This window comes from Lycium ferocissimum, chromosome 6 (assembly GCF_029784015.1).
Source record: "Lycium ferocissimum isolate CSIRO_LF1 chromosome 6, AGI_CSIRO_Lferr_CH_V1, whole genome shotgun sequence".
NCBI lineage: Eukaryota > Viridiplantae > Streptophyta > Magnoliopsida > Solanales > Solanaceae > Lycium > Lycium ferocissimum.
In genome coordinates, this window is record NC_081347.1 from 34,044,549 (window position 1) to 34,058,557 (window position 14,009).

The 14,009-nt window shown below is 37.0% G+C and overlaps 1 protein-coding gene and 1 long non-coding RNA gene across 2 annotated transcripts; one reads left to right on the forward strand and one right to left on the reverse strand.

Annotated features, from left to right (window-relative positions):
• Nucleotides 1-5,850: 5,850 nt before the first annotated feature.
• On the reverse strand, nt 5,851-8,180 carry LOC132060768 (uncharacterized). The gene is made up of 3 exons (XR_009416018.1): nt 8,010-8,180; nt 7,203-7,437; nt 5,851-6,108 (listed from the first exon to the last, which is right to left on the reverse strand). It is a non-coding gene; the product is annotated as an uncharacterized LOC132060768 (long non-coding RNA).
• Nucleotides 8,181-12,301: 4,121 nt separating this feature from the next.
• LOC132061287 (uncharacterized) lies at nt 12,302-13,609 on the forward strand. Its single transcript, XM_059454129.1, has 4 exons — nt 12,302-12,552; nt 12,638-12,752; nt 12,834-13,046; nt 13,160-13,609. The coding sequence occupies exons 1-4, from the start codon at nt 12,302-12,304 to the stop codon at nt 13,607-13,609; spliced, it is 1,029 nt and encodes a 342-aa protein (XP_059310112.1).
• Nucleotides 13,610-14,009: the final 400 nt, after the last annotated feature.

Sequence of the window (14,009 nt, forward strand, 5' to 3'; positions counted from 1 at the left end):
CACATACTTTTCGGAGCAAAAATAGCATAAATCCTGGGCTCTTTTCTCATTCATTTCCTCCACACTCAACCTCCTACTGATTACTCCTTTACTGCTAGTAGTATTTTCACCTCCAGGATTAGGTGACAAAGGTTTAGATTTAACCCTTTGTTCATTAGTCCTCTTGTATCAATAGTTAGAACTTGTTGTTGCCACTGATATTTGTCTGTAAGATTTACCTTGAGCATCCAGAAGGATTCTTGCATTCTAGTAGTCCTATACAGTTGAGAAAGAGTATTAGGACTTGTCAATTTAACAACTATATTCAACTCATCCTTAAGTCCACCAATGAAGCAACTAATTGCATTTTATTGAGAAAGATTGACTCTAGTTAACGTGCTTTGAAACATATCCTGGTATCTTTTATAGAACCATGTTGTTTAATCTCTCTATCTCATCTATTGGATCAGCCTCAAATCTCTCAACTAATGCCATTACATATTCATTCCAAGTAGGAGGGGATGTGTACTGTCTATGTCTCATAAATGATTAGTGCCATTGGATTGCTTCTCCTTCAAGATATATTTCAGCTAATCCCACCTCTTATCCATGGTAATATTTTCAAAGTCAAAGAATTGATCAACTTTGAATAACCATGACTTTAAATCCTCACCCAAAAAACTTGGGAATCTAGCTTTGAATATCTAGATACTCCAGGATAATTCTGGTAATTTGTAGTGTGTCTGTCCCTATGTTCTTCATCAGTTACTTTCTTGTCCCTTGACAACCTTTCTCTTGAAGTTTCAGTAGCATTTAACACAGGTGAGGTTTCACTTCTAGTTCCATCTATGTGCTCCTTCAATTGCGTCCTTTGTTTGATCCAATTTCTTTAATGAAGCTACTTCTCCATTAAGGGTTCCAATATCAGAAATCAGTTTCTGCAGTAATTCGTCTACATCACCCCCTTTGATGGTGGTTTCAGTTATTGGTTCACTATTTGATCGTGTTTCTTTCGCGATTGTTGTCGAGCTTCTAAGGAATATAATTCTCATTTATTGAAGTCTTCACTAGCTCCTTCTTTACTACTATATAAAGGGGTGCTTGTCTTTCATTGTAAGATAGATTTTGAAGAATATATTATATTGAGAGTTCTTTTGAACCTTTGTGGCATTACTTTGGGATTTATCTTTTAACCTAACTAGTTCATAGTTCATGGTAGTAAGATAATTTCTTCTTTGATATTTTTGATTTCTTTTTGGTATTCTTTCGAAGGCGATTAGTTCTAAATACTAATTATTGTCGTAAGTTACTCACAAAGCGGTCAAGATCCGAATATATTATTTTTGATTTGTTATCTCTATCACGACCCAACCGAATGGATAGGACAGGCACCCGGATCTAACCTACCGAGCACCACATACATATATGCATCCTGGTCATACCTGAGTGGGCCATCGTACTAACTCATAAATATCATTAGCTGTAAGGGACTCCAGCCCAAAAGATATACAAGACTATCAAAATAGTAATATAACAGAATATGGACTGAGAAGGTCATAGAACTTCTAACTGTGCATATCTGTCTACGAGCCTCTATTGGAGTACATGACATAACGTGGCCGGGACAGGGCCCCACCATACCCATGCAAATGCATATGCAATCATGCAGACTCACCAAGCAACTCCGGAGCAAGTGGAGTGCCACAACACCATCTGCTAAGCTGGTATCCTACTGAGAGGTCCGTCAATCCATATATCAAGACCTGCGGGCATGAAAACGCAGCGCCCCAGCAAAGGGACGTCAGTACGGATAATGTACTGAGTATGTAAGGTAATGGGAAACTAAATTGAAACATAATAATCTGGAGGCCAAAGAATGCCCAGAATATCTCTCTGATCTGTCTCATATGAAATGCAATAATATCATATATCTCACTAATGAAATGGCCAGGCAACTGTAAATCTCACTGACCTATTGGCCAGGCAAATCTGTCTCACTGACCCGTTGGCCAGGCAAATCTGTCTCACTGACCCGTCGGCTATGCAAAATAAAATGTCTCACTGACCAAATGGCCAGGCTAGATAAAATGTCTCACTGACCAAGTGGCCAGGCTAAATAAAATGTCTCACTGACCCGTTGGCTAGGCATGTCTGTCTCACTGACCAAGTGGTCAGGCTAAATAAAATGTCTCACTGACCAAGTGATCAAGCTAAATAAAATGTCTCACTGACCCGTAGGCTAGGCATGTCTGTCTCACTGACCAAGTGGTCTGGCTAAATAAAATGTCTTGCTGATGCGTAGGCCAGGCATATCTGTCTCACTGACAAGTGGCCAGGCTAAAGAAAAATATATGTATATCATGCATGTGCTGAAAAATACCGATACTGTAACATGTCTCTTCTGTCTCTCTATGAACTCAAGGACATAGGGAGGGGATATGGCCCCTCAGAAAGAATAACATAACACTTGGAAGCTATGCAACAATGACAAGCTCTACTTTGATAAATCTCTAGTCACAAGGTTCATTACGCTCTTACCATATATGGAATCATGTCAAGAAAAGAAGGAACATCCTTAACATACCTCGTTGCTTACTTAACCAATCAACGTCTATCCTCCCGATCTTGCAAATCTACATTCAAGATGATTCACACTAAGGTTAACTCGTTGAAACGCTTATAAGATCAAACTAAACTATTAGATGAGCTAACGAAATTTGGGCAGCACTTTCCCTATATCATCTACTTCCTCCAAATTCCAAAGAAACTCCCAAACATCTTTAACAACATCAAAAACATTAGATATTATCCATATACATGGAAATTAGCTCAACAATGCATCATAACATGCTCAAAGTAGTCCATGAACTCAACAACTACAACACAACCCTTTATGACCTTTTCTCCATAACTATTTTCAATTTTAAGACTTGCTAAACCTTCAAATCAACTCAATAGAAGAGACAAGATGAAGAACATACCTTATACTTGAAGAACTTCAACTCACACTACTTTTTTAAGGACTAAGTTCATCACAACTCGAAGTATAAGTAAGAACAATCACCTTTTATAAACTAGTTGCGGGTTTGAAGCTTGATCTTCTCTTGTGATGGCATGGAATGACATGGAGTGTTTGAGAGGGCTTGAAGGGTCTAGAAGGATCTGATTTTGATGAATAATGATCCCAAAGTCGTTCTCTTTTTATTTATAATCAGGAAACAAGCCTCCACAGCCTTAATTTGATAGTTCATCGATGTACAAAGATGGTTCCGTCGTTGTACATCGACGGCTTATAACTTACTCCGTACTTCTCCAAATTGCAATCTGCCAGTTGCATTGGAAAGAAGACTCGCTGAACTTCAATTTACATAGGTTATGCATTCCATAACTCCTCGTATTCTAGGAGATATACCTCTCTCAAGTTGACCCAAAATTTCCTGTCCAAAATTCTGCCAAGTTTTCCAAAATTTCGATAAACTTAATTTCTTCGATTCGCTTGATCCTGGAACCTTTAGACACTTGCTTGGCACTTGTTAAAAGTATTATTTAACATTATAAGGGTTCCATGACCTCTCCAAGCTTACGTTAGTTTACTTACGATGCTAACAACGCGAAAATTTTTGAGGTGTAACAATCTCAAGTAAAGGCGTTAGATTTTTCCTATAAATCTATACGTTGTAAGTTGAATCTTGTCAAGACTTTAGAACTTACGTTCTTGGAAATTTTTGGATGGTTCCTTCGAATTTCCCCTATCTTTATTTTCTAGTTTTCAACTTCTTTTCTATATTTGCTTCCGCACTTCTAATATTTTATTTCAAAATTTTGGATCTCCCTAACCTCGTCGTTATCAAGTGGTATCAGAGCGGTTCTATCAAGATTCTGTTCTTGATAATCTTGGGGATTTCTTGAACAAAAAAACAAGAGTAAAAAAAAAATAAAATTAAAAAGTACAGTAGCAGTGAACAATGACGGAAAAAAAAGTTTAGTGTTTGGTCTCCAAGAAATTTCTTTCATCTATTTATTTTCTAAAGATTAAGATAGAAAACAAGAAGAGGGGATCCTAGATCTTTAAAGATAAGAAGCAATCAATTTTTTTTCTTGCTCCTTTGTCTTGTATAAAAAATAAAATAGTCCATTTTGTTCGAGTTTTGTTTCAACTATATCCTAATTCTTTCTAGGATTGGTTCTTCATTTTCCTTAGTGCCCCAAAATTTCTTATTTTATTACTAAGGGTTTGATTCCAGTGGGGTTTAATTATAAATCCACAAGTGCTTTCCCAAAGGTTGTTTGAATGGAAAAAGGCAAGAGTAAGTGAGAACAATTGAGGGAAAAAAAAGTCAAAGTTTGAGTGATAAATTATTGTTTTTGAGATGACCAATACAGGTGGCAGTGATTGTCACAGCCCAACCGGAGGGCTATGACGGACACCCAGAAGCTGACCTCCTAGATGCCACAAAACATACATAACATACCTGCTCATGCTCAGTCTGGGCCCGAGGGCGCTCAATATGATCTCGCCGACGATAGATATCATAAACTGGAAGGTCACAGCCCTCAAAAGATTTATATACATGCATCACTAAACTGAACCAGGGTACAAGCCGACAAGGCTACCCGATAACACTATGTAACCAAATATATGCTGAGTGGGCCACACTGTCTAATTGAACAAGCGACTATGAGCCTCTACTGACATACTGGACATGCTATGGACGGGACAGAGCCCCTGCCCTACCCATATACATCAAAACATATACCCGGTCTAGACGGCAACTCGGCAAGAGAGAGTGCTCGCTATCCAAGAAGTAGCCTAAGGGAGGCAATTTGTCTTCCCGGCTATCCGAACCTCGCGGGCATGAACGCGCACTCGAACAATAGGGGAGTCAGTACAGATAATGCACTGAGTATGTGAGGCACAAGAGTAACATACACATAGGAGTCATGAAGAAACTCTAAAGATCATAAACTAAATTGATCATTTCGAATACATCTCGTATGTCCGATCGTTCGAACATATCTGTATGAATGCATCTATATGTCTGACTATCTGAACATATCTATATGAATGCATCTGCTTACTGAAAATGCCTCTGAGGGCGTATGATATGCATAGGTCATAGTGCCGAGGAACGTACGGTCCGATCCATATCCCATCATCAAACAGGCCCCTTCGGGCATAATAGCATAATGGCCCCTTCGGGCATAATAGCATACTGGCCCCTTCGGGCATCATAATCATCATCATTGTGCACCAGCTGATTAGGTGGTAATGCGAATATAACGCCCCGCCATTTTACCATATATATATATATATATATAACGCCTTCTGGTCACTGGTCAATATGCATATATGTAAATTCATGCAATGCATAAATGTCGACTAACATTATCATAATAAAAACTCAGGACCCATGAATAGAAGGAACAATCATAACAAAAGGGTACAGGATCATCAAGAACGGGTATATACTACTACAAAATTGGTCTTTAGCGGCAATTTATTTTTACTTTAGCGGCAATAAAAATGGCCGCAGAAACCTTTACCGGCAATTGACCATTTGCCGTTGAATCCAGCGTCGCTAAAGGTTTTAGCGGCAATTCTCCCGAATGCTGGTAAAGACCCTAATTATTGCCGCTAAAAGTTACTACTTTTAGTTTACCGGCTATTATAATAGCTACTAAAACTACCCAAGAGACATCTCAGTTCAAACATTTAGCGACTTTTGTTATTGCCACTAAAAACTCACACAAATGCTGGTAAAAGGAACCAGTTTCTTGTAATCCACATTTTAGCGTCTATTGTTGCGGTCGCTAAACTGCTATCTTTTACCATTAAAAAAGACTTTTAACGGTCAATGTAAAGACAACTAATACAACAACATTCACTTGTAATAAAATTAAATTATGAAATACAAATGTCAAAGACATTGTTTATTCTAAAAAGTAATATATACAATATACAATAAACAAAACAACCACTAATCCATTATTTCATAATTCCAACATTACAAAAAAAGTAAACAATTTTAATCAAATAACTAATGTCATCAAATTGTCTTAATTCAACACCGTAGATAGTCCACAAACATTTTCCTCAACTTCTGATCAAAATGAAGTCCTTCAAGTGTCCTGAAATAGTAAAATAAAATGAATGTCAAATAAAGTTCATCAACCTTAGAAGATGACATGAAGGTTCATGAATACAATAATTGAATGCATTACACAGATGTGTGATGAGAGGAAAAAAGTATATGATAAAGCATTCAATGAAGTTGGATTATAGCAAAAGCAACCCAGAAACAATAGTCTCCAATTAAAAGGATTCAATATAACCAAAAGACCTACCATGACAGTCCACTTGAAAATCCAGAATAATTCAATACCATCTTCACACCATTTATTAGGTTACTATATTATATTCAACTCGTGAGAGTTAAAAAAAGGATTCTAAAGCAAGCCTTAACATCAAGTTTGAAAGTACATAGACAGAGCTTCCTCCCATTAACAGGTATTGAGATATAACCTGTTTGTCAATAGAGGCATATTTATCTGAAACCAAGAGCTAGTAGAGTTATTTGGCATGTTACTGTTGCCTCACTATTCATACTCAAGCTCATGCTTTTATAATGCCTTTTAAAAAGAATTAGCTCCACAAAATTAAGCATTTATTTGAGCAGTGAAGTTGTTTAAACAAACAACTAGCAGGAAGATCTAGTCCTTTATTTAAAAAACTTACACAACTTAAAAGTAACTAAATCATTAATAGCGGTAACAAGCTCAAACCTCAAATGTGAATAATTATATCTAAGGAGTTGCACGGGCGATTTACTCTAATATCAACTTTAAATAACCACGAGGTTGAAGAAACAGATCAAACAAGTGAAAACTTTCATCCACCATGTTGCATAGGCAATTTACTCTAGTTTGTGCTTTACATACCACCGAGGAGAAGAAAACACATGCTACTAATGAGAAGAAATGGAGGAGGTAGAACTTCACAAAACATTACTAGTGAGAATCTGAAAATTCTTTTAATCTAAAGTGTCCCTCTCCTAGGTCTTGTCGAGTGTATTCACTGCATAAGTCTCGGTGTCCATACAATGTGTTATCAAACCCATATGAGGCCAAATTAGTGTCCAAAATTATATTTATCAAAACATGGTCATAAACCAAACCTGCCATGATTTGGATTATTAAATTAACCAAGAGAAAAGAGTACTTACATGGAGAACAAATATCGATGCCTTCGATTCACCAGCTGGTGCAATTTTCCCCTAATCACTATAAGAGTTTTCAGTAATCAACTTGTTAAAAAAAGCTCGATGGATAATGGACCAACCCCTCTACTATTAACATGGGTTTTATCAACATTGATGATGAACGTTCATGTCTAGCTCGTCTTTCGCAAGTGCCCCTCCAACTTCTTTATGATTCTAACATTACAAATCTCATATCCTGCTGGAAAAAAAATGAACTCGAAATTCACCTTTTAGCAATTTTTTGACATAAACAAACTTCAAAATGCACCAATTCATATCATTGAGGCCTAGTTGATTGAAATAAACTTCACATGTCTTCAGAGAATCAAACCACAATAAAATACTAGAACAAACTAATACGTAGTGAACTATATTTCAATTTTTCCAAATAAAACCCTTGCAAAGGTACTTAACTAAGGTTTCGGCCCCTTTGCTATTTGCGAAGAGAAAGAGGCGTGAACCCAATATGAGGTTTCTGCCCCTTTGCTATTTGTATCTCAAAGGTTCTTAATTGATAAATATTTATGACAAAAACAACAGAGATTCTCCCTGCAAGCACATCAGTATTTACAAATCATAACACAAAAATCTCTAATTTCCATCATATCATACAACAGATGTTGAAATTTCTTAATAATTGACTACTGATTCCCTTTTAATAGAGAAATCCCTAATTTTCACCATATCATACGATTAAAGATATTGTACACATTGACTGCGAGAGAGAGACACCCTAACCATCATCGAGAGCAATCAATGAAGGAAACTTACCAGTCGTTGGAAAGGGACAGTGAGCGAAGAGCTTGTCGCAGAAAAAGTCTAGGTTGTTCATCGGACTTTGGTTGAAAGGTTAATTAGTTTTCTAGGGCAAACTATTTTTTGGCTGAAAGAGTACCTAATTGTCTGGAGGGAATACAAAGCGAGCCAAAAAATGGAAGGAAAATAATTTAAAAAAATATTACTACTGATCAGAGGCATAACCTTTAGTGACAATTCTTTTTAATAGCCACTACAAAAGTGTTAATTCTCGGCAATTGTTTAATTGTCGCTTATTACTTAACTTTATGGAATAAATGCCGGCAATTACTATATTGCCATTAAATAATTGCCACTAAAAGTCCTTTTTGTAGTAGTGATATACTCCTAATACTTCTAAGAGTAGAGTAATATGGAAACTCGAGTATTCATTGTCCGCTGATATCATAGGATCATGCCAAAAAGAAATAAAGGGAAAGCCTTAACATACCTTTTTGGTCGCCTTAGCTTTAACTATTCAACGCTTGGCCTCCCAGGCTCGCAAATCTATATTCAAGAAAATTTATACTATTGTTAGACTCATCTTCACAGGCCTATCTTAATCCCTCAAACTAACTCTTTCTAGAATCTGTCGAAATTTCGGTAGCATCTCCCTTGTTTATAGCTCTAGCCCGAAATCGCAATACCAACAACCAACAACAACAATACTAACATCATCAACACCATCATTAATATCAAAATATTTCGTAAAATATCCACACGATGTTTATCCAATTTCTCAACCCACAACTTTATTATACGACCCCTTAATCACTTTATCTTCGTGAATAAACCAAAAGTAACATTAATAAGGAGAGATTCATACCTTATTCTTGTTAGAATAGTAATATCTTCAATATCTACCTTAAATCCAAGCCTAAAATCCACCGTACAATAATTCTATAACTGTAACTATGTATTACCCGAGCCTTGATTAGCCAAAAATCACTTCAAACCCTCACTTTTTATGACATATTTGCCCCTATATGTGTGCTGGGCTTTAGGATCTGTTTTTGGTTTAGAAAAATAGGGTCTTGACCCTTTTATAGGTGGGTAAATTCGGTGTTACTGTAGCAGTACTGTAGCAACGCCGCTACTGTAGCGCGCACTTTCTGCTCTATCAGCCTAACTTGTAACGTTTATAATTCTCTACTCTGATGTCGTATCGATGAGCGGTTTATCGTGTTGGAAACTAGACTCGACGAAATTCATTTTAGGCTTTTGAAACACCTTAAAACTCCCAATATACTAGGAGATATACCCCTCCAAAATTGACCCAAAATTCTGTCATCTTTTTTCTAAATTTTTAACAAACTTATTTTCTTCGATTTGCTTGATCCCGGAACCTTTAGACGCTTGCTTAACACTTGTAAGAGTATTCATTAACCTTATAAGGGTTCCATGACCTCTTCGAGCTTACGTTAGCTTACTCACAACGCACATGACACGAAAATTTTTCGAGGTGTAACAGTGGTGATGAAAGGAGGGCTCATCAAGAAGCCGAGATTCGAGGAAGAAATGACTTCACTCTACAAGCTATGTACCAACAATTTGAAAGATGGGCCTTGCAATTTCAAGAGATAAAGGATGCCATTTCTGAACAAAATAAGGCAATAGCTGAACTAACTAGGGGAGATCAACCTGTTGTACAACCAAAAAGTAATCCTAGGCTTCAGAATAGAAGAAATGTGCCCCATAACCCCTTTTTAAATCAAGAAAACCAAATAGATGATTTTGTTGATGATCTTGATGTAAATCTAGATAAGGTAGGGAGAGATAGGAGGGGACAAAAAGGTAGAGTGGAAGATGATAACATTCATAGCATAAAGATGAAGATGCCAACTTTCAAGAGCACAAGAGATCCAGACTTATACCTTGATTGGGAGCGAAAAGTTGAAGCCATTTTTTACTGTCATAACTATTCTGAAGGTAAGAAGGTTAAACTTGTCGTTGTTGAATTTTTTGACTATGCTTCTATTTGGTGGAAAAAGCTTACAAGGGATAGACAACAAGATGGAGAACCACCCATTGCTACTTCAATGAGATGAAGAGAGTCATGAAGAAGAGGTTTGTGCCTTCCCACTTTCAAAGAGACCTACAAATGCATCTTCGAAGATTGGAGCAAGGAACCATGACTGTTGATGAATACCTTAAAGATATGGATATGGTTATGATCCAAGCTAATTGTATGGAAGATGAAGAGGCCACTATGGCTAGATTTCTTAATGATTTAGATAAAGAAATAGCTGATGTAGTAGAGATACAACAATATGCAACTTTAGATGAGTTAGTGGACATGGCTGTAAAACTAGAAAAGCAAATTAAAAGAAAGCAGCAAGCTAGCTCGTAGAGGAGTCAACCAAACACCAATTCAAAGAAGCCATGGCCGAAACAAGATGTGACTTCTAGGCCTCAAGAAGACAAGGGGAAAGCCAAAGCAGATGACAAAAAGGGAGGTAAATCTTTTAATCCTAAGTCATCTAAACCTTCTAGTTCCATTCAATGTTACAAATGTCATGGAAGAGGGCATATGATGCATGAATGTCCAAATAGAAAAAATATTCTCATGAAAGAAGATGGAGAATATGAGAGTGAAAAAAGTGAGGAAGAGGAAGAAGAGAGAGGTGCGAGTGAAGAAGATGTAGAGTTGCCTAATAGTTGTTTTGTTGGGGTAGATAGGAAGATTCTTAATGGAGAAAATGAGAGTAAAAAAAGTAAGAAAGAGAAAGAAGAGGGAGGTATGAGTGAAGATGATGTAGAACTTCCTTTTAATGATGGTTTGGTTGCAGTAGTTAGGAGGATTATGGCTATCAATTTGGGAGTCAATAGTGAAGAACAAAGGGAAAAGATATTCCATACTAGGTATGGGATAAGGTAGAGAACTTGTTCTGTGATTATTGACAGTGGTAGTTGTGCTAATGTGGTGAGTTCACACTTGGTAGAGACGTTAGGGCTTGCATGCATGAAACACTCTAAGCCCTATAGACTCCAATGGTTGAATGATAGTGGGGAATTGAAAGTCAACAAACAATGCATGATTTCATTCAATGTTAGCAGGTATAAGGATGATACTTTTTGTGATGTCATTCCTATGCAAGCTTGTCATATTTTGCTTGGTCGTCCATAGCAGTTTGATAGGAATACTTTTCAAGATGGAAGAAAGAATAGATATTCACTTGAGCTTAATGGCAAGAAGTATACTCTTGCACCTTTAACTCCTTCTCAAGTGTTTAAAGATCAAAAGAGATTGAGGGAATCAATGGGAAAACAAAGAGGAGGCAAAAAAAGGTGAGCTTGAGGGAAAAGAAAAGAAAGAAGGCCAAGAGTTAGAAAAAAAAAGATATGGCCAAGAGAGAGAGAAAGAGGGCAGCAACTTAAGCGAAGAGGTAAAAGAGGTTTTGAGTGGGAAAAAAGAAAGTTTTGGTGAGAGGAAAGAGGCTAAGGAAAAGAAAAAAAAGAGTTTCTGTATAAAGGCCAAACAGTGTTTGAATGCAAGAAAAGAGGGACTGCCCATAATACTACTTACTTACAAAGAAGTCTTGATTAATTCTGAGCTACTAACTTCTTCTTTGCCAAGTAGTGTTTCTTCTCTTTTGCAGGATTTTGGTGATATCTTTCCTGAAGATATTCCTAAAAGTCTACCACCTTTGCGTGGAATTAAGCACCAAATTGACTTTGTGCCTGGTGCACAGATTCCAAATAGGCCTGCTTATAGGAGTAATCCTGAAGAGACAAAGAAGTTGCAAAGGCAAGTTAAGGAGTTGCTTGAAAAGGGGTTTGTGCGAGAGAGCATGAGTCCTTGCCTCGTTCCTGTTCTATTGGTTCCCAAAAAGGATGGATCTTGGAGGATATGCGTGGATTGTCGAGCTATCAACAAGATTACGGTAAAGTATCGTCATCCTATTCCTCGTCTTGATGACATGTTGGATCAATTGCATGGGTCCAAAATCTTTTCTAAAATTGATCTAAAAAGTGGTTACCATCTGATTTGAATGAATCCGGAGATGAACGGAAATCGCTTTAAGACCAAATATGGGCTTTATGAGTGGTTAGTTATGCCTTTTGGCTTGACTAATGCACCCGGCACGTTCATGAGATTGATGAATCATGTTTTTAAGGATTTTCATGGAAACTTTGTGGTGGTTCATTTTGATGATATCTTGATCTTTTCTGAAACTTTAGATGAGCATGTAGAACGCCTAAAACAAGTTTTTGAAGTTCTTAGATAACAACAATTGTTTGCTAATCTCAAAAAGTGTGCCTTTTGTATGGATCGTGTGGTATTCTTGGGTTTTGTGGTCAGTTCTAAGGGAGTTGAGGTTGCTGAAGAGAAAATCAAGGCAATCAAAGACTGGCCTAAACCTAAGAGTGTAACTGAGGTTAGAAGTTTTCATGGGCTTGCTAGTTTTTATAGGAGATTGGTTAGAGATTTTAGCACCATTGCTACTCCTTTAACTGAAGTTATCAAGAAAGATAATGTTTTCACATGGGGAAAAGACCAAGATGATGCTTTTAACTTGTTGAAAGAAAAATTATGCTCTGCTCCTCTTTTGCAATTACCTGATTTTTCTTAAGTCTTTTGAGGTTGAATATGATGCTTCCAGAAAAGCAATAGGTGCTGTTTTGATGCAGGAGTCCAAGCCCATTGCATACTTTAGTGAAAAACTAAGTGGAGCTACATTGAACTACTCAACTTATGAAAAAGAGCTATATGCTTTGGTTAAGGCTTTAGCTATATGGCAGCATTATTTATGGCCTAGAGAGTTTGTGGTTAAGACTGATCATGAATCCTTGAGATAGTTGAAGAGCCAAGGTAAGCTTAATCATAGGCACGCAAAATGGGTTGAATTCATTGAAACTTTCCCATATGTGATTTCTTACAATCAAGAAAAGGAGAATGTGGTTGCTGATGCACTTTCAAGAAGGTATGTCTTGGTCTCTACTCTTACTTCTAAATTGATAGGTTTTGATCAAATCAAGAGCCTTTATGCTAATGATTCTGATTTTGGCAAGGTTTTTGCAGAATGTAAGTTGGGTCCTTATGAGAGGTTTCTTCAAGATGGATTTCTTTTTAAGGAAAATAAGTTGTGTATCCCTAATTGCTCTTTGCGTGCATTGTTTGTTAGGGAAGCACATTGTGGTGGACTCATGGGACACTTCGGAGTCCCAAAACTTTGGATATACTTGCTGAACATTTCTTTTGGCCAGGCATGCGAAAGTATGTTGAGAAAGTGTGCTCTCAATGTCTTGAATGTAAACAAGACAAATTAAAAGTGTTACCACATGGTCTTTATACTCCTTTACCTGTTCCTACTTCCCCTTGGCTTGATATTTCTATGGATTTTGTGTTAGGTCTGCATAGAACTAAGCATGGTAAGGACAGTATATTTGTAGTGGTAGATAGATTTTCAAAAATGGCTCGCTTTATTCCATGTTTAAAGACTAATGATGCATCACATGTGGCTGATTTGTTTGTGAAAGAAGTGGTTAAATTACATGGTATACCTAAAACTATTATTAGTGATAGGGATGCTAAGTTTTTAAGTCACTTTTGGAGAGTTCTTTGGGGAAAGTAGGGAACTAAACTACTATTTTCTACATCTTGTCACCTGCAAACTGATGGTCAAACAGAAGTATAATAGGACTTTAGGGAATATGTTGAGTGCTTTTTTAAAAGGAAAATTAACATTTTGGGAAAATCATTTGGCCATGGTAGAGTTTTCCTATAATAGAACTATCCATTCTTCTACTGGTAAGTCTCCTTTTGAAGTTGTTTATGGCTTTAATCCCCTCATCCCCCTTGATTTGCTGCCTTTGCCTACTAATAATATTGTTGATCTTGATGGTAGGAAGAAGGCTGAAATGAGGAAGAAGATTCATGAACAAACAAGGCTTGCAATTGAGCGGAAGAATGAGCAAACTGCCTTAAGGAGAAATAAGGGGTGGAAATTTGTTATTTTTAAGCTCGGAGATCAA